This window comes from Gossypium hirsutum, chromosome A11 (assembly GCF_007990345.1).
Source record: "Gossypium hirsutum isolate 1008001.06 chromosome A11, Gossypium_hirsutum_v2.1, whole genome shotgun sequence".
Classification (NCBI taxonomy): Eukaryota; Viridiplantae; Streptophyta; class Magnoliopsida; order Malvales; family Malvaceae; genus Gossypium; species Gossypium hirsutum.
The window spans coordinates 91,031,757-91,057,494 of record NC_053434.1 but is presented as its reverse complement, the minus strand read 5'-3'; the positions used below and the strand labels follow the sequence as shown (position 1 = coordinate 91,057,494).

Sequence of the window (25,738 nt, the reverse complement as noted above, 5' to 3'; positions counted from 1 at the left end):
ATAAAAATAAAAAATAAAAACACCTAAATTTCAACATTTATGAAAAAACATTTTTTTGACAATATTTTTACTAAAAAATAAAAAAAAATTCATACTTTTTTAAGATTGAAAAATGCTTTAGTAACCAAATGAGCAGGAGTGAAAGTTACTTGTTAAGCGCAGGGTTAGTGTACTCAACCTACTACAACAATCATGAAATTTTGGAAGTCATCCTTTCTATGTGATAATGAGTACATATGCATTCCAAATTGATATTGTTTAATTTGAATTCAAAGTAACTTAAAATAAATGAATTTATGATTTTCTGGTCTATTTATTAAGATTGCTTATCTAGTATTTACATTGCGGATTTGAGTAGTAAGGATTACTTATTATTTATATAAATAGTAGTGATTTGCTACTGATATTAACGTATGATTTGCTACTTATTATATTAATTTATTTTTGTGCTTTTAAAATATTTGTATATTTAAATACATTTTAATATGTCAAATGTTTATTTTATGTGGATTTTAAAATTTTTATATATACATCATATTTTAAGTAATTTTTCATATAATATTTTCATCATATTTCATTTTTCTTTTCAAATTATTTGATTTAAGCAATGTCTGCTTTTTTCTTTTTCTTTTTTTCATATCATACTATCTTATGGTGTTAGAACAATGTGAGTAAAAAAATATATGGAAATTATATATTTATAAAAAATTTGTATAAAAAAATTGACTCTCTAATTAAAATGATAAAATTAATATTTTAAAGACTAAGGTTCAAATCTCACCACAGGTTGATCTTTTTTATAGATATATTGTGTTTCAAATGATTTTTATAAATTTAATATATATATATACATATAAGTATGATCATAGTAGTATATGAAACTTTATAAGAAGAATGAGTTTTTAGTCATCTTTTAATTAATTTTGTACTCAATAAATTTTTGATACCAATTCAATAAAAAAATTAAATATAATAATAATTATAGATATATTACAATTGATATAATAATTAGTTTAATTTTTTTAGAAAGTGTGCCTAAGAAGAGCAAAGGCATTTTTATCTTTGAATTTATTTTAGTAGTTGTTATAAATAAAATATTTTGAATTTAATTTAATTGTTGATGGAGATCTCTGTAATTCTTTTTATAATGAAAATAGTCAACACTATTTTTTATATTTCAAATTGCATTTGTAAGAAGTTGTGATTATTAATAGATTTATATAATTTTTAAATAAGAATATTAATTTTATTTAAATTCTTCTATTAAATATCTTTATATTTATAAAGTTTTCAATTGAGTTGATGCCATAGATTAATTGGGCATCAATTTAATTAAAAAAATATAAAAAACCCTTATTTTATAAAATAAATTGTATTATTTTAAAAGTATTTTTGGTATTGTATATCTTTTATATAGAAAAATAGAAAAACAAATACATGCACAATAAAATTTAAACCCATATCTTTTTAACTTTTTTACATTAATAATTTACCATTCAATCAAAATCTTACTTATTATTTATATTATTCTTCTTCAAATTTATTTATTACACATAGTTTTATTTTTCACTCAATAGCCATAATATAATCTAATAGGAATTATATCACATCACCCTATTTCTGAAAGAAATAAAAAAAATTATCTTCGTAATTATGTTAGATTTTAAAGATAAAGAAGATTTTTTAAAAGGGGGGTTTTAGTGATTTACATTATTTTATTTAAATAAATTACCTTAAAACTTAGAAATAAAAGACATTTAAAATAACATTTTTATTTTTAAAAAATAATTGTTTTTATATTTTTTTCTTAATTAATGGGTTGTTTGATAAATAAAAAAATTAAGTACTAAAATATTAAGTATCGAATTTATATTATAATACTTAAGTGCAAAATATAATTATGTCATTTGATAATAATAAATCTTGATTTTTGAAAATTATTTATTTTATAATTTTAATATAATATTTTATATCATTGTAGACAATTTTGAAAAAAAAACTAAATATAATAATTTTGATATTTTATTCTTTAAAAAAATTAAAGAAATAATTTATTTTAAATATATTTTTAAAAGATAAAAAATTTTATTTTCTATTTATTCTATTCAACATTTTTTTATAAAAAAGTTGAATTAAACAAAAATTTATTACGGTGATGAAATAGGTTGAATTTTTTATTATAAAACATAAATCGAATTAGTGTCTAATTTATGGCTAACACCAAAGTCAATTAATTTATATTAATATAAAATAAATTCCGGATTAACAGCACCGCACTCAATTAATTTAATATTAATATAAATTGAATTAATGATACTTCAAAAAATTATTAATTGAATTTCTTTCACTAGTGTTATAATATAATAATTTTTATTTAAAAATGAATTTATATTTAATAAATTTATTTGATAAAAAATGAAAAAGACAAATTTATATGTAATTTTATTACTTATATAACTAAATTAAAAGATAAATATTTGGAACAGGGAAAGGCACAAGGAAGAAGTCTGAACTGTAAAGAAAGCCCACTTCTTCAGTAAGACCTCCATTCAGAAATCAAGAGAAAACTGAAACATAAAATCAAAACTAACGACGTCTAATTACTTACTGTTTCTTTTTCTTTTACAGTTTTGTTTTTTCTTGTCCATCAGTTCACCTTCACTGATAATAGTTTAATTTCCCTTCTGAGAGTCTGGATTGGTTTTATTCCACTCTGGGGTTGTTTCCTTTGTCAGCTTTTGGAAAGAAATTAGCTAATTTCACATACAACAAAGGGTCTCGAAGTATAGAGAGCATCGAAGAGAATATTCTTGAATGGAGGAAGAGGAAATGGTGAGGATGGTGCAACGCACATCTTTTCTTGTGTTATTCTTGAAGTTGTAAGATATTCCGGTACCATCTTCATCTACTATAAACATTGAATCTCCTTCTTCCTCGGAGTGAGTCACACACAAGAGCTTAAATACCATACGTTTCATCTTTAGAATACGGTACGGATCAGCTTCAAGATTTAAACTGTACTTCAAGTGCCAATGGGAATGATCCTCCGCCATCTCAAATACACTGTACTCTAAAAGACTAGGCACAAGGGCAACTACAAGATTCAAATAGCCTCCACACTCTCCGAACCAGCGATACCCTTGGCGATGAACCTCAGATGTCAATGGTTTCAAACATTCATTTTCAACATCAAAATATTGTGATTCAAAGACCTCACTCTCCCAATAAATCGTACCCTTAAGAAAACCCCTTGATAAAATTTCATACCCTCTTCCCAACTGAAATTGATTTTTCGGTAACTCCAATGACAGTTTTGTGATGAATATATGTCAATAAAATATTCAGCTTTCCTCTCCATCTTCATCCCCATCTCCATCTCCATCCCCATCTCCTCCAATATTAAATAACGTCTCTGTTGCCAAACTGAAATAATTTTGTAATAAGATGATTTAAGAGGGTCAAAAGCAAGATTAACCCCACACAGCTCATACTGTTTAAATATAGGGAATGGAAGAGGGAGCATCTTAAATTTCCTGGTAGCAGGGTTACAGATAAAAACCTTACACAAACAAACATAAGGATTTTTACTGAAGGAATCGCAAAGAAGCAAGCCTTGACACGATTGCAATATCTAGTTGAGGAGATCTATAAAATCTCAGCAGGGGACTTGGATGCAGTCACGAGTTAAAGGAAGGAATCCCAATGACATCGAGGAATACAGCACGAGGGTTGAGAGAAGCTTTGGCATGCCAGGAGCGAATGTGGGCGAGGCTAAACTTTTTGCTAGAAATAAGATACATCCATTGTTTCGACACCGCCTTGTATCTCAGAAGCGATTTTGTGGGCAATTTAAGAAAGATTTCAGTTAAAAGATCTTCATTGTATCTTATTCGCTGTCTAAAGTTGAAACCCATCGTCGTTATTTTCGTCTCGTATCTAAACTTGAAACCCTTTATTTATTTACAGGTGATCCCTGAGTGGAGGTGTAAACGACTTTTGACTACTCAAGAATTTTAATCTGAGTGGAAAACAACCTTCGAAGATGTACTTCAATTTTCTTTTTAGGGAGGATACGAAATTCTAATAAGACCACAACTCAAAACTCTTCAGCAAAATATCCTATTACACGTGGAGTTGAGTTGGTGAGATATATATATATTTTTTTAAATTTTGTTAGTTATTCACTTAATGTATTATTTAATAAAATTACTTAATAAAATTACTAGTATAATTTTATTTTATTATATTATATTTTATAATTTTTTTAAAAGGGACTGATTTATTATTTCACACAAGGTCTAAAAATATCAAGAATGGACCTAAGCAGAAGGAAGTCTAAAAATATCAAGAATGGACCTAAGCAGAAGGAAGTCATAATGTGACAGAAGTTGACATTTGAACTTCCTACTCCTACTTTAGTTTTGGGTCTTCCCATCGAACAGCATATATGTTGCAGGTTCAGTTTATTGTATTCATCCTTTTTGTATTTCTTCTTATATTATGGTTTTAGATACTTCCCAAATGCTTGCGAACTGGACTAGTATGCAAGTTAGATGCTTCTCATCTTAACAGGGGCAAGGATAGCCAAGGTGAGGAGGTTATTAAACCATATACGCCTACTACATTGGATTCTGATGTTGGTCATTTTGAATTAGTTATTAAGGTACTTTCCTAAAATTTCTTGCTGGTTAGAGTGAACTTTAGTGTGATATTTATATATACGAGTGTTCCCATCTTCTAACTGTATGATGGAAATTTTCTTGTAAGTAGATGTATCCTCAAGGAAGGATGTTACACCATTTCAGAGAGTTGTGTGTTGGTGATTATCTTGCTGTGAAGGGTCCCAAGGTATACAGTTTCTTAAATATGAATTCATAGAGTGCTCTTGTCTATAGTGTACTCCATTACATTTCCTGCATGTTTCTTTGTTAACATTGCTTTTGATGTTAGCAACAACTTTTTTTTCAGGCGAGCTACTTATCTTGCTTTTATTGCAACCTGAAATATTAGATTATCTCCATAAATTGCAACCTTACCATTGCAATGCATTTCCTATAGAATACAAACACATCATGTTTGTTTAAACGCTTTCCTTGTATTATCGAAGGCTTGCTGCCTAGGGCTTTTTTTTGCCTTGTCTGAATCTTGTTCAACTTGAGAATTCACCTTTGATTATAATTTTCTTAATGTTGTTCCATGAATTGTTTCTTCCAGGGGCGGTTCAGGTATCAACCTGGTCAAGTTAGAGCATTTGGGATGATTGCTGGAGGCTCTGGCATTACTCCAATGTTCCAAGTATGTCAATCATTTGTCAACTAGTTCTTCTTTTAATGTATTTGGTCCTATTAGAGACATGTTGCCTTTTCACATGTTTTTATTTTTAGCCTATTGCAAAATTTTAAATATTTGTATAACATGTCTCCGATATTTGTTTTCTGGTTTTGGTTTGTGATTAGGTAGCCAGAGCCATATTGGAGAACCCAAAAGACATGACAAACGTACACCTTATTTATGCCAATGTTACATATGAGGACATTCTTTTGAAGGTATTTTACTTTCTACTTTGTTTATTATCTTTCAACGACTCAATTGGTCCAAAGTAACAAACCCCGGACAGGCTTCTTCTGTCTTCCATTGTGGAGAACAGAATAGCCTGTCTCTACGAGCAATGCTGAGCTATATTGGGCCCTGAATGGAATTGTGTACTAGGCCTGACCCTTTTGTATGGTGCAGCAGGGTCGGAGCATATGATTGGCCCAAACCCTTGTTTATGTCCTTTTTTTTTTTTTTTTTGATGTTGCCAAGGTTTGACCCCTGGTCTCTGGAACTAAGAGTCCAACACTCTACCAACAGATCACATGCCTGTTGGTGCTTATATCTTACCCCGGGCAGGACCTTTAGGGTCACCTCGTATGACTTGGAATGACTCGAACTTTTAGTTTATTTTATAATAAAAAACATCATGGTGGATTTTATAATTTCCATTCCATGTTATCATTATTATAGACCACATTCCAAGTTTCCTTGAATAGATTTATTTATTTTTGAATGTTGTACATTCAATGTGCAATGATTATTATGGCTGCTGTGAATGTACACACTGAGGATGAAATACGGCCATGGGTGCTTAGTGACTAGTTTACAAGAATTAGGAAATGGATCAAGAAGTGAAATTCAAGTGGTTTATTTGCAGGAAGAGTTGGATAGCCTTGTTGCCAACTACCCTGGTCGCTTCAAAGTCCACTACGTTTTGAACCAGGTTTGTTGCCTTTCTCATGTGGCTATCTCCTAACATGTTTTCTTTCATTCTTTATCTGGCTCAGATTTCTGTAAATCTCGTAGGAGCAGAGAAGTTTTATCGGAATATGAAGTCCCGAAATATTCTTCTCCCCTTTTTCATGCATAGCACCAATGCAAGTACAAATATGACCGATAATACTGATAAGCTTTTCTCGGAATGAAGAATAATAAATGCAAGAAAACTTTTCTGCTTTGACAGAAACGCACAATAATTATTTTTTAAAATATAAAAAATCTTCATATGTAGAAAGGACAGGCATAGTGGCTGTTACATGGGCTTGTGATGAGATTCGGATGAGTATGCGTCTGACTTGGCTATGCTCTTTAGTTTTTCAAGTTTTTCCATGTACTTGGATGCCCAATCATGTTTTAGGTACAGATACTTAAAAAAAAAAAAAAAAGGGAAGAGCATGACATAGTGGAGCCTGTTAGAGAAATTATTTGAAAAGCTTATGGCTTTTGAAATTTCTATCTATGATTCAACTTTCTCACTCCATTTAGCTGAGCAGATACCATTTTCTCTGATCAGGTAATGCAAATGGTTTGTGGTTTGAACAATCTTAATATAAGTGTCACTTTGTCTTGAAAATCATGTCATCGTTAGACTAATTAATGGTATTCTTACATGATTCACTAAGCTGTTGTGATATGTGATGTAACTTTCATGTGCATTCCATATATAAAGATTTTATATTCTTGCATCTCTTTCAATGTGTATGCAATCTTGAAGTTGATCGGCTGTGGTTAGTTTCTTTTTACATACTATACGTTAATTCTAATAGCCATTTTTACATTTGCGTTTCTTCTCTTCTTCTTTTTTTATTTTATTTTATTTTATTTATTCTTTTCTTATATTTTTTCTTCTTCCAACAGCTAGGATTCTTAAATTGAGTTTCCATATAGTAACTAATTAACATCCAATAACATTAGTTAGTATGTAACTTTTCAAATTTTAATGATTGTTTTGCTGCGAATGTACTTCACTCAAAAAATAATTATTAGCTCAAATACAGGATGATTTTAATGGCAAATTTTTCATTTGGATTTTTTTAGATTTTCAAACAATGATTTGTAAAAGCAAATGCCAAACTTATTTATTCAGTATTGCATTTTAAGGAAAGCCAATATATTTCAATTTTTTATTTTTAAATTTAATTTTTGCCAAAAAACATAGAATCTAGTGATCTTATTTTTACCAACTTTTAACTTTAAACATTTAATTGAGTTTATGTGATGAATTAATCAAATATTAATTTGATTAGAAAAATGATTTTTTTATATACAAAATAAATTATATTATTATGAAAGTATTTTTATTTTTTTATAATTTTATAAAATAAATAAAAAACTTAAATAGTGATATTTAAACTTATATCTCACATCTATTATGATTTTGATATCAATTTTTTTTATATTTTTATACAATTTTTTCATTCACATCATTATGTTAATATTAGCTTTAAACCTCTGGATATTATTTTTATACATGCACTTGTATTATAATTACGTAATTTTAACTATTAAACATTTATTATTTTTATTATTTTTCATTTTTTCTCTGTTTCGCAATAGGAAGATGGTGCGAATGTTGTATTCAGTGAAAAGGCGTTCAATTTTTGTTAGGTTTTCACCTATATCTAGTTTATTGTTATTATTTTAATATATGTAGTTTTATTACAAGTAGGCCGGGCTTTATTAACTTTCAAAAATCATTACAACTAATTAATGGCCCAACAAACTAACCTGCGGGCCTTCAAAGAAAATAAAATAAAAATACTTGATCCAAAACAAAAGAAACAAACAAAAATAAAAACTGCCCAACCGTGCTTTCATTTCCCAAAAAAACCGACGGTTTCAGCTTCCAAAGAACACAGCCCCATTTCGACCTGTCGTTTCATGTTCTTTCATATTTTGTATAACTTATGATTCATTCACCTTGTTAGGAGAGATTTTATTTATTGTAGTTAAAGAAATTCCCAAAATTGAGTCACAATTCTCTAATGTAAAAACAACATTTCTTATGTCCCATCCAATCGAGAGAAATGAAAATAAATATTTATTTATATAATAATATGATTCATTCGAAAAAAAATAAAATTACTTTTTTCTTAAATATATTTGGGATCATAATTAAATATGAAAATTTGATCTTTTAATTTTCAGGATTTAAGTAACGTATAGTTAAAAGATATCAAGTTTGAGAGTTGTGGAAGTGCTACAACCTTATTCATATGTAATTGACTCCCAAATTTAATTTTTCTTTGGATATCAACATAAACACAAAAATTTCTTCTTAACAATACATTAAATATAAATTAATCTAATATTATAGATATTATTTAAATAATTAATATAAATACAAACAACGTCTTAAACCAATGATAAAAATAATAAGTTCTAGGCAAGAGTAAAGGTGTAAAGGTGACACCAATACTTCTTGTCTCGTTCTTACCATGAAATTTTACATCCTCTTATTTAAGCACAAGGTTAGTTTTACTCAACCTACTACAATAATCATGGAATTTTGGAAGTCATCCTTTATATGTGATAATGAGTATACATGCATTCCAAATGATGTATATTATTTAACTTAAGCATTATTGGGTTTAGATCCTTGTAAATTTAATTTGAATTTGAAGTAACTTAAATTTTTTTTTATTTTTTGGACTATTTGTTAAAATTATTTATATGATATTTACGTTACGGGTTTGAATAGTAAGAATTACTTATTATTTATGTAAATAGTAGTGATTTACTACTAATATTAAATATTTGTATATTAATTTATATTAATTTTATGCTACTTATTATATTAATTTATTTTTATGCTTTTAAGATATTTGTATATTTAAATACATTTTAATATGTCAAATGTTTATTTTATGTAGATTTAAAAACGTTTATGTATATATATATTATAAATAATTTTTCATATAATATTTTCGTCATATTTCATTTTTCTTTTCAAATTATTTGATTTAAGCAAAGGTTTTTTTTTTTGTTTTCATATCATACTACATTATGGCATAACAACAATGTGAGTAAAAAATTATATGTAAAATAGATAATTATAAAAATTTTGTATAAAAAATTGAATCTCTAATTAAAATGATAAAATTGATATTTTAAAGACTGAGGTTCAAGTTTCATCACAAGTCAATTTTTTTTAGATATATTGTGTTTAAAATGATTATAGTGGTATATGAAACTTTGAAAAAAAATGTGTTTTTAGTCCATTTTTAATTAAATTTGTACCCAATTAATTTATGTTACTAATTCAGTAAAAAAACTTAAATATAATAATAACTATAGAAATATTAAAATTGATATAAATGGTCTAATTTTGTTAGAAAGTGTGCCTAAAAAGAGCAAAGACATTTTTAACTTTGAATTTATTTTAGTTGCTGATGCAGATATCTGTAAATAGTCAATGCTATTTTTTTATATTTTAAATTGTGTTTGTAATTTTTAAATAAGAATATTAATTTTATTTTAAATTTTCTATTAAATATATTTACATTTATAAAGTTCTTAATTGAGTCTGTGTCATAAATTAATTGAGTATCAATTTAGTTAAAAAGATAAAAATATCTTTATTTTATAAAATAAATTGTATTATTTTAAGAATATTTTTAACATTGTATATCCTTTATATAAAAAAATAGAAAAATAATACATGCCTTTTTATTTTTTTACATTAACATTTTACCCTTCAATCAAAATCTTACTTATTATTTATATCATTTTTTTAAAATTTATTTATTACATAATTTTATTTTTCACTAGTGAGCCATAATATAATTTAATAGGGATTATATCACATTACCATATTGCTGAAAGAAATAAAAAATATTAACTTATCTAAGTAATTATGTTAGATTTTCAAGATAAAAAGTAGATTTTCTAAATGGAGTTTTAGTGATTTAAATTATTTTATTTAAATAAATTACATTTAAAACTAGAAATAAAAGACCTTTATAATAACATTTTTATTTTTTAAAAAATTATAAAATTAAGTAATGAAAAATTAAGTATTAATAAGTATTGAATTTATATTATATTTATATTATAATATGTTTGTTTTGTTAATAAGAATTAAGTGCAGAATATAATTGTGTCATTTGATAACAATAAATATTGATTTTTGAAAATGATTTGTTTTATAATTTTTAATAAAATATTTTATATCATTGTAAATAATTTTGAATAAAAACTAAATATAATAATTTTAATATTTTATTCTTTAACAAAATTAAAGAAATAATTTATTTTAAATAGAGTTAGAAAAATTAAAATTAACTTAATCTTTTCAATGATGAGTAATTATCTACTTATTTTATTCAACATATTTTTATAAAAAATGTGAATTAAACGAAAATTTGTTATGGTGATTTAATACATTTAAAAAATTTAAATGTTGAAATTTTTTATTATAAAACATACTAACACTAATCTCAATTAATTTATATTAATATAAATAAATGCCGGATTAACACATTGCACAGGACTCAATCAATTTAATATTACTATAAATAGTATCGATGATACTTAAAAAAATCATTACTTTATTTTCTTTTGTTATAATTTAATAATAGTATAAATATGTGTATCTAATGAATTTTTATTTGATAAAAAATGAAAAAGATAAATTTATATATAATAATTTTATTTGATAAAAAATGAAAAAGATAAATTTATATTGTAATTTTATTGGCTTTTTTATTAAACTAACCTAAAAAAATAAATTAATTATCAAAATAACCCACCTTTTTAATTAAATACAAAAATGACCCGTTTTCTACAGTAAAAAATGGTGGAGCCATATGATATGGTGCCACCACAGTGCCACGTCAGCAAGGGGTGTTAAAAAATTATTTTTTGGTGGAGCCATGTTGAATGGCGCCACCAGTATAAAATACCATAGAAATACTTAAAGTTCTGAAAAAACTGGAGACTTAAAAAAACAATTACCATTTTTCGGTGGAGCCATTTTAAATGGCGCCACCACTTTTTTGCCTGACACGTTCTTTTTTTTTATTTTCATATTTCTTTTGTTTTTTTCTTTTATTTTCTTATTTTTTTACTTTTTTATTTTGTTCCTTAATAAATTGTCTTTTTATTTTTTTTCCTTTTTTGATTTTTTTTCTTATTTCATTTTGTTTTATTTTTTATTATTAACTTTAAAAAATTTGTAATGTATATTTAAAATGTTTTATAATATTTTTTTAAAATTTTAATTATTATTTTTAAAAATGTTTTTTTAACTTTAGATATATATTTGTGAAATTAATTTTTTATATATTTTAAAAATTCAGTTTTCAAATTAAGTTTTGAAAATTTTAAATATTAATTTTTAAATATTAACCATATTTTTAATAATATAAAATCATTTAAACTTTTAAAATTTGTAAATACAATTTCTTTAATTTCTTTTTAAATTTTTTAACTTTTTTTAAATTTTTAAAAAGTTGGGGGACCTTAATAATAATTTTTCATTTCTGGTGGAGCCATTTCAAATGGTGCCACCCACCCTTATTTTTTTTTACTTTTTTATTAAATTTTGTCTTTTTCTTAATTTTTTTTCTTTTTTAAGTTTTATATTATTTTTTTATTTTATTTTGTTTATTTAATTTATATTATTAATTTAAAAAAATTTGTAATGTATATTTAAAATGTTTTACAATATTTTACATACTATAAGTGGATAAGTTAAATAAACGTTACTTAAACTATATTAATATATATTTTAAAAATGTATTTTTCAAATTAATTTTTGAAAATTTTAAATATTAATTTTTAAATATTAACCATATTTTTAATAATATAAAATCATTTAAACTTTTAAAATTTGTAAATACAATTTCTTTAATTTCTTTTTAAATTTTTTAACTTTTTTTTGGTGGAGTCATTTCAAATGGCGCCACCAGTTTCTACCACCCTTATTTTTTTTACTTTTTTATTAAATTTTGTCTTTTTCTTAATTTTTTTTCTTTTTTAAGTTTTATATTATTTTCTTATATTATTTTGTTTATTTAATTTATATTATTAATTTTAAAAAATTTGTAATGTATATTTAAAATGTTTTACAATATATAAAAAATTAATTTCACAAATACATATCTAAAGTTAAAAAAATATTTTTAAAAATAATAATTAAAATTTTTAAAAAATATTATAAAACATTTTAAATATACATTACAAATTTTTTAAAGTTAATAATAAAAAATAAAACAAAATAAACAAAATGAAATAAGAAAAAAATCAAAAAAGGAAAAAAAATAAAAAGACAATTTATTAAGGAACAAAATAAAAAAGTAAAAAAAAAAAGAAATAAGAAAATAAAAAAAACAAAAGAAATATGAAAATAAAAGAAAAAGAGAACGTGTGAGGCAAAAAAGTAGTGGCGCCATTTACAATGGCTCCACCCAAAGATGGTAAAATTTTTTTTAAGTCTCCCGTTTTTTCAGAATTTTAAGTATTTCTCTAGTATTTTATATTGGTGGCACCATTCAACATGGCTCCACCAAAAAATAATTTTTTAACACCCCTTGCTGACGTGGCACTGTGGTGGCGCCATATCATATGGCTCCACCACTTTTTACTGTAGAAAACGGGTCATTTTTGTATTTAATTAAAAAGGTGGGCTATTTTGATAATTAATTTATTTTTTGGGTTAGTTTAATAAAAAAGCCAATTTTATTGATTATATAATTATATAAATAAATTTAAAGGGTAAATATTTGGAACAGGGAAAGGCACAAGGAAGAAGTCTTAACTGTAAAGAAAGCCCGCTTCTTCAGTAAGATCCTATTCCCACGTTTCACTTTTCTCCATTCTCTCTTCCAAACAGAAATCCAGAGAAAACTGGAACACAAAATCAAAACTAACAAAGCCTAATTACTTGCTGTTTCTTTTTCTTTTACAGTTATGTTTTTTCTTGTTCATCGGTCCACCCACAACAATTCACTGATAATAGTTTAATTTCCCTTCTGCGAGTATTGGTTTTATTCCACTCTGGGGTTGCTTCCTTTGTCAGCTTTTGGAAAGAAATTAGCTAAAAGATACTTTGGTTGTTGATTCATAGTTTGAGTAATGGAGTTGAATATAGAGATGGTATAGATTCTTGGTATTTGGATACATCACCATGGCCGAGAAACAGAGCTCTTCTGCCGCCAGAAAATCTTTCTTTGCCTTGTTTTTGACCACCATAGTGTTGTTCGTATTATCCTGGTTGTTTGTGTTGCGTTCAACGGGGCGCCCTCGACCTTTGGATCGTAAAGTGTTGCCAACTCAAAAGCTTCCCACTGTTTTCCACCATGTCAAATCCCAATCATCAAATGGATTAAGGCGAGCGATTCTTGTAAACAATGGAGGGAGAGAGGAAGAACCTCCAAAGAGAGAACAAGGGTTCCAAGATAAAGATGGGGCAATGAATTGCAATGGCAATGTTAAAGAACCACTTAAAATTTTCATGTATGATTTAGACCCAGAGTTTCATTTTGGACTGTTGGATTGGAGGCCCCAAGGTGGTCGTGTGTGGCCTGATTTTAGAACTGAAATCCCCCCTTATCCTGGGGGATTGAACTTGCAACACAGTATAGAATATTGGCTCACACTGGACCTCTTAGCTTCTGAAATTTCTGACAATCCAAACAACAGAGTTGCAATGAGAGTGCAAAATTCCAGTGAAGCTGATCTTATATTTGTACCCTTTTTTTCATCATTGAGTTATAATCGATTTTCAAAGCAAAATCCCCATCAGAAGAAGAGCATGAACAAAGTGTTGCAGGCCAAGTTGGTAAAGTTTTTGACGGCTCAAAAGGAATGGAAGATGTCAGGTGGAAGAGACCATATTGTTATGGCTCACCATCCAAATAGTATGCTTGATGCTAGGATGCAACTTTGGCCTTCAATTTTCGTACTTGCTGATTTCGGTAGGTATCCATTAAATATTGCAAATGTTGACAAAGATGTGATTGCTCCTTACAAACATATGGTTGAAAGCTATGCCAATGATACTTCCGATTTCGATAGCCGCCAAACTTTGTTGTTCTTCCAAGGTTCCATTTACAGGAAAGATGTAAGTATCCCCACCTTACCAACCTTTCCTATTTTATTTTATACGTATATCCTTTAGGAATTTCGTGGTGTTTGTAGGGTGGATTTGCTCGACAAGAATTGTTTTATCTTCTAAAAGATGAAAAGGACGTACATTTCGCTTTTGGAAGTCTCAAAAACAACGGTGTCATCAAAGCTGGCCAAGGCATGCACTTATCCAAGTTTTGCCTAAACATAGCAGGGGATACACCATCATCGAACCGCCTTTTCGATGCCATTGCCAGCCATTGTGTACCCGTGATTATCAGCGATGACATCGAACTCCCCTACGAAGACATACTCGACTACTCGGAATTCTGTATATTCGTTCGTACTTCAGATGCTGTCAAAGAAAATTTCCTTATAAACCTCATTAGGAGCATAAGCAAGGAAGAATGGACACAAATGTGGGAGAAGTTGAAAGAAGTGGAGGCATTGTTTGAGTATCAATATCCAGCAAAAGATGGGGATGCAGTTCAGATGATATGGCAGTCATTAGCAAGTAAGGTCCCTGGTGTTAAGATGAAGATAAACAAATCAAGGAGATACTCTGATGCTGTGGTTCCTGGTAAAGATGGAGGGTTGAGAAGTATACCAGCACCAAAGAATTTCTGGTGAGAATTTATGATTTGAAGCAGATTAGAGATGAATGTTTTTAGGATAGGTTTAGGCAACTCTGTTCGTGTAATAATTAGAGATGTACATGGGCCGGCTCATTTGGCTCGAAATGTGAAAGGGTTTGAGTAAAAGTATAAGCTCAGTTTAGACTCAAATTTTTTAAAAAAGAGAGACTGTTGTTTTGTTATTTTCTCACTGTTTTGTTACCATGTCACTATTATGTTATTATTGTTTAGATATTATAGTGTTATTTAAGTATAACGATTTTTTAATTTATTTTCAATTTGCTGGAAACATTTATTTTAATGTTTTAGTATATTTGATGTATTATATTTTTATTTTTTATATAAAAAAATAAAAAATTAATATGATTGAACTCAAATTTTAATATTTTTATCCGAATTGAGTTTAAGCAAAAAAATTAGATTCATTTTTTATGTTGGATTGAGTTGGGCTTCTCAGTTTGAACTTGACTTGACCTATGAACAACTCTACTAATAATATCTTTTAAAATCTTACTTTGTTATTCGACTCTAGAATTTTGGGTGCGAATTATTAATAGTATGAAATTTCAAAATAATCTCAATATTATATATATATCTTTACGGTAGTATGAATTTTTGTAATAATCTCAATATTTTATGTATATATATTTACAGGAAACAATAGAATTTTATTAAAGGGATCAAAACCAAAAACAAATCTGCAACAGTTTTGGGCTTAATACCTAACAATCTACAAAAGAAAGCCTAAAAATAAAATGGGAAAACGAAAATGAAAAGCCTAAACTAAACCTAATCCCCTTGACTGTTTAATACCCTTATTTCAAATCAAAATTTGTTAGGGCTTAAAATTTTGTTACAACCCGAATTGATTCATGAACAAATCTTGTAATAATGTCTTTTAAAATCTTACTTTATTGAAAATCTTACTTTATTGAATTATTCAACTCTTGAATATTGGGTGTACCTAAGCATTTGCTTGAATTATTAATAGCATGAATTTTTTAAATAATCTCAATATTATATATATATTGATGGGATACAAATGGGTTTTATTAAGGGTGATTGAAATAAAAAAAATAAGAATAAATTTGCATCAGTTTTGGAATTAAACACATAAATATTTCATATTAAAAATACTAAATGAGTACAATTATTATAATCGTGCCAACTCAATCAACAACATTATTAATATATACAACTAATGATAGTATCAAATTGTGCATATTAAAATAAAAGTATATATAAAATATCAAAATGAAGTTTTGATTGAGTCGTAATTTTAAGGTTTTATTAATCTAATTGACATGGGTTCAAATCTCACTATATGTATTTTTTTAATTGATTTTTGTTAAAATGAAAAGACTAAAGTACCTTTATATGCTAAAGCTTATTTTAATTATAAAAGAATATTTTTGTAATTTCTTTAATCGAGTTGGTGCTCGATTGACTCGTAAACTCAATAAAGGGCTTTATAAATAGCCTAGATGATATACATATATGGTTGGTTAGTTAATTTTGGTTCTTAATTAAAAAATACATAAAATATAGAAATGATCACTATTGTGTTTTATTTTGGTCACTAAACTTTTAAATTTTTTATTTTGGTCACTAAATTATTTGATCACTGAACATTAAGAGCCGTTTGAAATTAGACGGAAGTGTTGACATGGGCTTTTTTTTATTGGTCTAATAACAGATTTAACCATCTAATGTTTAGACATTCTATCAATTTGATTCTAAATATAAAAAAAAAACAAATTTACCTTTGATGTTTCCAAAATTTATCATTTTAATTTAAATAAAAAAAATTCAATGACAAATTTTAATCAAATAAATTCCTAAAATAATTTCATTCAAAATTAATCTCCTTTCGGTAAATTATGATATCTAAGTAGTTCTAAGTAACCTGATTGTTCAGGTTGCTACTCCAGGTCCAACTCTTCGAACTGCGCCAGGGTTGACTATGTCACCAACATTAGCAATGTATCTTTGGAATTTGTTACTTTTTACATAATTGAAATTTTTTAAGCTAACTGTACTGCTCTCTTATAATTGCTTTACCATGTTATTCTTTTCTCAAGCTTTGATAGATTACTTCGTTTTATTAATATTCATTTCTTATATTAAACAGATTAAGCCCCATTTTTATCCACTTTGCTATCATAAAGGAGGTTACTAAAATGAAGTTGCTTCAAACTACTCCCAAAATGCTAAGTGATACTATAATTTACTCAAACAAGATTAATTTGAATGAAAATATAGTAGGAATTTATTTGAATAAAATCTTTTACAAAATTTTTTCATTCGGCTAAATTTATTGAACTTTTTTAGAATTTTAACTAAAATGAAAAATTTTGTAAACACCAAGGGCTAAATTTGTTGAATATTTTTTAAATTTAGGATCAGTTTGATAGAATGTCTAAATATTAGATGAGTAAATTTGTTATTATATAAAAAAAAGTTCACATCAGTACTTTCGTCAAATTTCAAATAGCTCTTAATGTTTGGTGACCAAATAATTTAATTTCGAATAGTTTAGTGATCAAAATAGAAAAAATTAAAAGTTCAGTGACCAAAATAAAACGTAGGCAATACTTTAGTGACCATTTCTATAATTTACCCTAAAAATATGGGTTGAATCAAAAGTTAAATAACTATTTTTATTTTTATCAAGTTCAAAAGTTACGAAAATAAGCATCAAGTTTCTGCCAGCGAATTGATTGAAAATATATATAATTTAGCCACTCAATTATGTAATTAGTTCTATTTCAGTCATTTAATTATTAATTTTTTTCAATTTAATCACTTAACTGTTTGAAATTAAATATTTTAATCATTCTTCCATTAACTCACTAACAGAAGTTTAGTGTGGGTTTTTTTTATTGTTCTAATAACAAGATTAACCATTCAATGTTTACATATTCTATTAATTTGATCTTAAATTTAAAATAAAAAATAACAAATTTAACTTTCAATGTTTATAAAATTTGTCATTTTAGTTCTAACTTTAAAGACGAATCCCTTCACCCTCAGTTTCTTTAATCTTATTGCTGGCATGAGGATTTCTTATGTTCCTTGATTAGTACTAACTAATAACAGATGCTTGCAATTAGGTTCTGGAGTTCTGTCTAATAGACTAGTAATGAATTGACAACATTTGGTTCTGTAGTTCAACAAAGAGACATGGTTTTAAGCTTCTGTGGCTTTCTTAATTGATTGTATTTGGAATTTGTAGTTTAATTTAACCCAGTTGTAGATCCCAAGAACTTGCACTTATTGGATGATACTGTGAAAAAAAACTGCAAACAAAATAATGGGTGTTCGTAAGGCTTTCCTGCATGTCCTTGTGTCGGCAGATCATTACAATTTTTGCATTTATTTTGTTGCTGTATTCAAATGATATTATGTACAGAAGCTACTGAAGTTGCAACAAATTTATTTTACTCTACTTCGTGCATTCCTTGCATCTATGTTTGCCATATTGTATCAACCTTGCTTTGCACAACGGCTCTTGAGGCATCTTCATTCATGGTTTTCTCTTTAAATAAAATAAAAATCTTCATCATTAATATAATCCTCGACTTCCTCACTTTCACTCGATCAAGTCCATCTATCTCATCTTCATGGTCATTTCCCTAACTTTTAATCTCTACTTCAACTTATCCATTTTAATCTATAAGTTTGTTGATTTTTTTTTTAAGATTTAGGATTAACTTAATAAAATGTATAAATATTAAATGATTGAACTTGTTATAAGGCCAATTAAAAAAAGTTCATATTAGACTTTTAATATTAAGTTAACGAGAGGAGGATTAAAATATTTAATTCTAAAAAATTAAATAATTAAACTTAAAATATTAATAATTAGGTGAACATAAATAAATTTTCTTGCCGGTAACCTAATTTTAATTCCTCCGTTTATATTTCGGGTTGAGTGTTTCTTTTTTCTAAATATATATAAGATAGACAGAGATATGATGGCATTTATAATTTGGAAATTAGTCTCCAGAAATACATCTAATAAATTATGTACATCGGAAGGACATAAACCACAAAAATATTTATAATTTTGTAAAATTCAATATTTAGCACTTCTTTCATTATAAAAAAGAACTTCTACTTGATTAATTACAAGCACCTAATTTTCCAACTTCTATTTTTTCTTTTTCTTTTTCCCAATAACTTCTATTTTTTCTTTTTCTTTTTCCCAATAAATTAATATTTTTTTATAAAAAAAAAACAATCTAATCATTCATTCAAACTCAAATTTTTATTTTAAAAATTCGGCTTGAATAAGTAAAAATGATATTGATATTCTATATAAAATTGATATGAACTAGTAGAAAATGGACCATGAAAGCTTTATCAGCCTTAGAAGTATAAATATGCTCATTTATTATAAAATTATTCTTTTTTAATTAAATTCTATTGAAAACCCCTAACCTCCCGCTTCATCTATGTTTCTATATAGAAAAACAATAAACTTAATTTAAAGCAAAAATTAAATTGAAATATCATATCATTAGAACTAATAATATGAATTTGACATGCATATTATTGTCAATTTTTGAAATTTTGCATTTTCAAAAGAGATTAGATGTGTAATGTGCATTTTGGGTGAGCTATTTAGCTAAGGTAGGGTGTTATATCTAAGATTAAAAACTTCAAATAAAAAATAGTTACTAATTTATTTATCAAAAGTATTTTTTTTCATAGATCTTTTTCTTGTCCATTGCCCTTTGAGAAAATTTTGATTTTGCTTTTACTCATTTTTCTTTAATGGCCCCATATACTTATTAGCCTAATTTGAAGGCTATAAAGCAATCTCACTTAATGCACTTGGACTTATTTGGATTGTGAAGTTTAACAATTTCATTTTCCTACAATTATAGCTTAGATATGGATTGTTTTGACAAGAGAAAGAGATAGAACTCTAAGGCATGGATTTGAGAATTGGAGAATCAATTCATATAATGATTTGGGGGAATATTACTAGGGTTATCCTATACCAATACACTTTCTTAATACCAAAAGTTAAGGTTTTCCATTAGATTATATATTTTTTAATAATTATTATACCTATCCAAATATTAAGGTTTTCATTGAACTTCTATAAGTTAAGCATTAGGCAAAACAATTATAAATTTAGACGGATGTAATCCAAATTCCTATTTAATGTTAAAAAATTAATTAAAGTTAATTATATAAATATATAAATATTAATAGAAAATCATTTTTTTATTATTTTAATATTCCAAATAGCAAAATGAGTCGCTAAGATGGTTTGAGTTGGTCTTGGATAAGATTGCAAAGAAAAGTAAACATTCTCCTATCCAATCTAACCTATGGATAGATTTACTAAATATTAGGTCTTTCGACACTAACTATAGAAAGACAATTAATATCTATTTTAATAATAAAACCCTATTTTGGAGGGGAACAAAGGGACATCAAATTAGTTTAAGAAAGCAAGGGTGTAAAACAATCCCTGGTATGCCTTACAGTATCCTTTAACAATATGTCCCTAAGGCTTCCCAATCATCTGTTTTGCCATAGAGCCAGCAACTTCATTGGCCTTCTGGTACACATGTTTTGGCTTTATTTTCCTTTGCTATATACACTATAAACTCTCAAACCCAGTCTAGACGTTATGACGAGATTGAAAGGTCACATTAACCACCGAAATGACTAAGCTAACCTACGACACTTTTAAAAACCTTAAATCGACTTATCTAGGAAAACCACAGTTGTACCTTGAAGTAAATGTAAAATATTCATTTATTAGGTCATCTACACTTAAGATATCGGTAGTGATGTTTTTTTGGAAAAAACTGTTTGTTTGTCGCTTTGCTTTGTAAAAATTCGATGTCAACTAATGCAACAGAAAAACTATTATTCGAGTCGTTTTGAAAATCTAATTGCCTTGTCAATTTGCTTCTCCAAAACTGTTTCTTTGCAATGCAACGGAAATTGATGAACAATGTTAGATTTTACTTAGGCCAGATATCATGCTTTTACCGGTTATTACGTTTCAATAATCCATGTATGCAAAAAAAAAAAACCTAAATGAAAAGTTACCAAGCCATAGACCAGAAATATATAAAATTACAAACCGGACCAATAAAAACTTATTAAAAACACTATATCTAAAATAGCTTGATATTCGAGGTGATACTTTGAATGCCGAGTTTAGACCTATTCTCAAAGGTTACCTGAAAGTTCAACTCTGTGGGGGGAGTGTGCTTATGAAAGTTTATTGTGAGTCTCAACTTAAATACAACAGTAATTTAAACATACATTTCAGAAAATAACAGAAAATATATAAGCATTCCAATTTCACAGCTATCAATATGCATGATGATGCCGATGCAAAGTTTTTCAAAAATCAGTACAAAAATTTCGGAAAAACTTTCCTACCCAACTTCGCTACACGTCATAAAGAGTTTCCTAGAACTTGTCCATCCAATAACATACTAAAGTTGTGGATAGGCCACCAGATAGTGCAACAAGCTGCCAGATACAGAAATATGTGGACAAGCCACTAGAGCCAGAAATGCGGTTAAACTACCAGAATGTGCAGATCATTAAACGGTCAGAATCTTACCCCTTTCAATATCGTCTCAACCTCATGCATGTGATATGACATCCAAAAACAGAAATATTTCAGAGGGCATGTTTAACATGCGATCATTTTTTATTATAGATACAATACAATAGGCATGCTTAACATGCAAATCAGTTTTTTGTGTTAATAGAAATAGTATGGCACGGATTTTATTTACATGCTTATCAGAAAAAAAAAACAGAATAATAGCCATGTTTCATCATAAAATCAGATTAACTGAATCACAAATTGCCATATGATCACATATCATAAGGGTCAGGTCAAACATACAATTTCATCCAACATAATACAACACTCAAAACATATTGGCGACATTATAGGTTTAACATATCATAATTACTTACTTGGTAATAAGCCATTTAAGGAATTTGTCTATCACTATGTCTACTCATAGTACATAATTAATCACATTTTAGTGTATGTTATAATATATAATACTCATAATTAAGTAATCATTTAATAAATTATTATTAAGACTTTATTTGGCTAAACCCATACTTTATTTCGTAACTTGCAGAGCTAAGCCGTAAAAAATCATCACTTTTGCACCTTAAATCTTGAACGATCGCTGATCCAAAAACATCATTAAAATGTTAATTTTACACTTAGGGTTAGCCTAAAAACAACCCTAAGGGTTTGGCCAAAATAATGTTTCAATAACAAATTTCCAGATTCACTAAATCTAACAATCTTGCACTGAAACAACACCAAATGAGAGTGCAAGTAAATTTCAATTTTACTGCTGGCCTAGGATGTTACGATCAACACCTACTATCAATTTAAAAAAAAAAAGTAATTAAACAATGTTAAAAACCCTTAGGAAAACTCAACCAAAACAAGTGAAAACAATAAGACACTAATTTTCGCTAATTCCACTACTTACGCTACCCATTAGCTACTTCCAGATTGTCGAATGCGAGGGGATTGAACACACCAAAAAGTGAAATCATTTAACGCTGATTAGAAGAGTGAAATATCAATTTTTATTTGCTAGAAAGGGCTACAAATACGATAAAAAACAGCAGCTAAAGTGGTGTTAAAAGGGGTTGCACACCACCGTGGATGACACAAATAGGGGGTGTTTTGGGGTTATATAAGGAAGGGTTTTAGGTCCTGTTAAGGAACTATTTTACGCTTGAAAAAAATAAGGAAGAAAAAGGGCTGGAACAACAGCATAAAACAATGTTATAAAGGTCACCAATCGATAGCCACATAGGAGGGTTTGAGGGGCGGTAAACACACCCTTATGGTGACGGTTTAGGGCTGTCTTGAACGACTTAAGGGGAGTGTTTAATGGCTGAAAAATGACTATTTTAATTTAAAAAATTAACACCAAAATTCCAGATCTGAATCAGTAAATAAACTATAGAAAAATGGAAGAGAAAAATGAAAGTAAAAGACACTTACATAAGGAAGATAAGGGGGGCGGCAATGTTGTTTTTCGTGGCAGCAATAGATGCTGTTTTTGGTAGATCTGGGGCTAGAAAATAGTGAAAAATGATAGCAGTAAAGATGAAGAAGACGATTAATAATCCACCACCAATGGAGGTATATGACTAGGAGGATGATAGAAATCAAGAGAATAGAGTTTAAGAATCAAAATTGGGTGATTGGGTTTTGGGGGAGCATTGGACGGCAACACAAGGGAATGGAGAAAAGTTTACGTGAACATAAAACTATAAACAGGGGGTTTTAGGTTGAATTTTAAAATCTGGTCTAATTCCTTTTGAAAACTTTAAGTTTGGACTCTTTTACAAATCAATTCTATTTTCAAAATTAAAGGTATTTAAAATTGTTTTCCGAAATTGATTTAATTTTTTAAAAACCATAGTCGAAAACATATACAGTGTACCATGTTATAGAATTTTGAACACTCTAAAGCTAAAATCCCTAAAGTACCCCAAAAACTCCTAGGATCTATTTTGAGATGTTACAATTGGCAGGTTTCATCTATAATATTTTGTTGTGTACCTACAACCAAATTAGATTCTAACTACGTCGTTTTGTTGTGTGTCCATAGTCATTGGCAGTAAAAACTACAAACTAATGGTGGTTAATCCACAATCTGGTATTATGGTGGTTGGAGTTATGAAGAACTCACAATGTGGTGTGTAGTGGTAGGGTAGGCTATACTCTGTTTTAGCATGAAATTGTATGGCATCTTTGATATCATGGGCATACAGGACTAAAAATAATGTTATGAAATTCATGTGCATAGGGGTGGATACCTATATGTATATATATGTGTATATTTATATATGGTTATAGTATGCAAATATGAGAATTTGATTATTTTGGAATCTATGATTGTGAGTTCTAATGTTTAATTGATGGTTGCATTGAAAAACTGTACTTTTAACTGAATTGTTATCTATGATAATTATATGCAATGCTATTTAATGTATCCTAACAATTGTTTGTATTGGTTTTATTGTAAATGAACTCACACTGAGTGTCATAGCTCACTCCCCCTTTAATTTCCATCATTTTAGATAACCCACCAGGTTAGGACAAGGGCACGACATTCAGAGGGACTTGACTTAATTTCACTTTTTCTTAATATTTTAAGTTTCATTAGTATTCTTTATATCCTTAAAAATATTGTATTATTTATTTATGAAGCGTGGCATTGGACTTAAGATTTAGTTTTGATTTTATTTTGCATGACATTCATTTATAAATTTCAATGAGGTTATTAAGTAATTATTATATGATAAAACCCGGTTTTAAAAAACAAAAGTAGTTACCATTTATTCCGCTTCTAGGTAATAAATAAAACTTGAGGTATAATAAATCAAGTACTTAGCTAAGTTTTCTCTGATAGTTTACCAGATCACTTTGGTGGTTAATGTAATCTTCTAAACTTCGGTCTAACATCTAGGCCGGGTTGGGAACGTTACAATTCAAACCAGCATGGGTCGAAGCTCACGTGATTATTTACAGGATGCAACTAGCACATTCAATGGACTCCTGAGACATAATCGTCGAAATAAGGTAGATAACTGTCTTAGTAGGATTGGCTTGAACTCTTCAGATGATGTCTTTTTGTTTAGATTATCTTCATTTGCCTCGTATGCTTATGTAGAGCTGGCAAATGGCCGGGCTTGGATCAGACTTACTTGAGACTCTGATTTTCTTAGACTTGGATCAACTCAGGCTTGAGCTTTCTCAAGCTTAGGCCCTTTTGGACTCGACATTTTCTAGGCTTCGATTTTTTTGGATTCAGTATCAGATCGAGCCGGGAGGGCTTTGATAGGTTCAAATAATTTTAAATTTTATAAGTTATAAATATTTTAATTTTGAATGGAATAATTCATTTTACTTTTATGCGATAACAACACAATTCAAATTTGTCTTATAAAAAGCATAAATTATATATATTCAATAAAATTATTTTATATAAAATAATTAAAATGCTTATTGTATGTAAAATTTATTATTTTATAATATTATATGAATTAACGAAATTATCTTTTATTTTTCATTATTATATATTGACAATTGAATAAATTTTTTTCATCTTTCTTATTAAATTTATAAATCTAATACGAATATTCTAAAATATTTATTCTAAAACTTAACTATATTATACTAAGCCCAAACCCAAATAATATTCTCAGATTACCCAAGCTCAAAATAAACTAACTATAGCCTAAATCTCAAGTCTAAAATTAAAAGAAATTAAACTTAATACCCAAATACAATTTGTAAAAGCTAAAACCCAATTCAAAATCTAATTTAAAAAATATTAATATATTAATATATTAATAATATTTTATATATTTTTAGTTATAATTATAAATATGTATTTTAATATATTAAAGTACACATAAATATTGATGTTATATCTTTTATTATAATATATAATATAATAATAGTTATTATATTAATACTTATATTATTTCATTATATAATACTATATCACATACTATAATAGTAGAGTAATACATAATATATTAATTATTAACATATATTTTTGCTTATTATACTGATTGAAAAATGCTCTAAGTCTTTATACTTTTCGTACATTTGGAAGTTAACCCTTCTACTATAATGTTATATCATATCATATAATATATAATATATTAACAAT

The 25,738-nt window shown here is 27.3% G+C and overlaps 2 protein-coding genes across 4 annotated transcripts; both read left to right on the top strand.

Moving 5' to 3' along the window:
* Positions 1 to 4,389: 4,389 nt before the first annotated feature.
* On the top strand, positions 4,390 to 7,001 carry LOC107956267 (NADH--cytochrome b5 reductase 1). 2 transcript variants are annotated; one of them, XM_041082251.1, is made up of 7 exons: positions 4,390 to 4,456; positions 4,573 to 4,663; positions 4,771 to 4,848; positions 5,215 to 5,295; positions 5,457 to 5,546; positions 6,194 to 6,259; positions 6,349 to 7,001. In XM_041082251.1, exons 3-7 carry the CDS (start codon positions 4,771 to 4,773, stop codon positions 6,367 to 6,369), a joined length of 336 nt encoding a protein of 111 aa, XP_040938185.1. In that variant the 5' UTR covers positions 4,390 to 4,456; positions 4,573 to 4,663; the 3' UTR covers positions 6,370 to 7,001. The 2 variants fall into 2 exon arrangements, with proteins under 2 accessions (XP_040938185.1, XP_040938184.1); XM_041082250.1 differs by having other exon boundaries at positions 6,343 to 7,001.
* A 6,054-nt stretch (positions 7,002 to 13,055) lies between these two features.
* Positions 13,056 to 15,202, top strand: LOC107890103 (probable arabinosyltransferase ARAD1). 2 transcript variants are annotated; one of them, XM_041082249.1, is made up of 3 exons: positions 13,056 to 13,099; positions 13,226 to 14,380; positions 14,458 to 15,202. In XM_041082249.1, the coding sequence occupies exons 2-3, from the start codon at positions 13,445 to 13,447 to the stop codon at positions 15,013 to 15,015; spliced, it is 1,494 nt and encodes a 497-aa protein (XP_040938183.1). In that variant the 5' UTR covers positions 13,056 to 13,099; positions 13,226 to 13,444; the 3' UTR covers positions 15,016 to 15,202. The 2 variants fall into 2 exon arrangements, with proteins under 2 accessions (XP_040938183.1, XP_016670106.2); XM_016814617.2 differs by lacking the exon at positions 13,056 to 13,099 and having other exon boundaries at positions 13,109 to 14,380.
* The last annotated feature ends 10,536 nt before the right edge of the window (positions 15,203 to 25,738 follow it).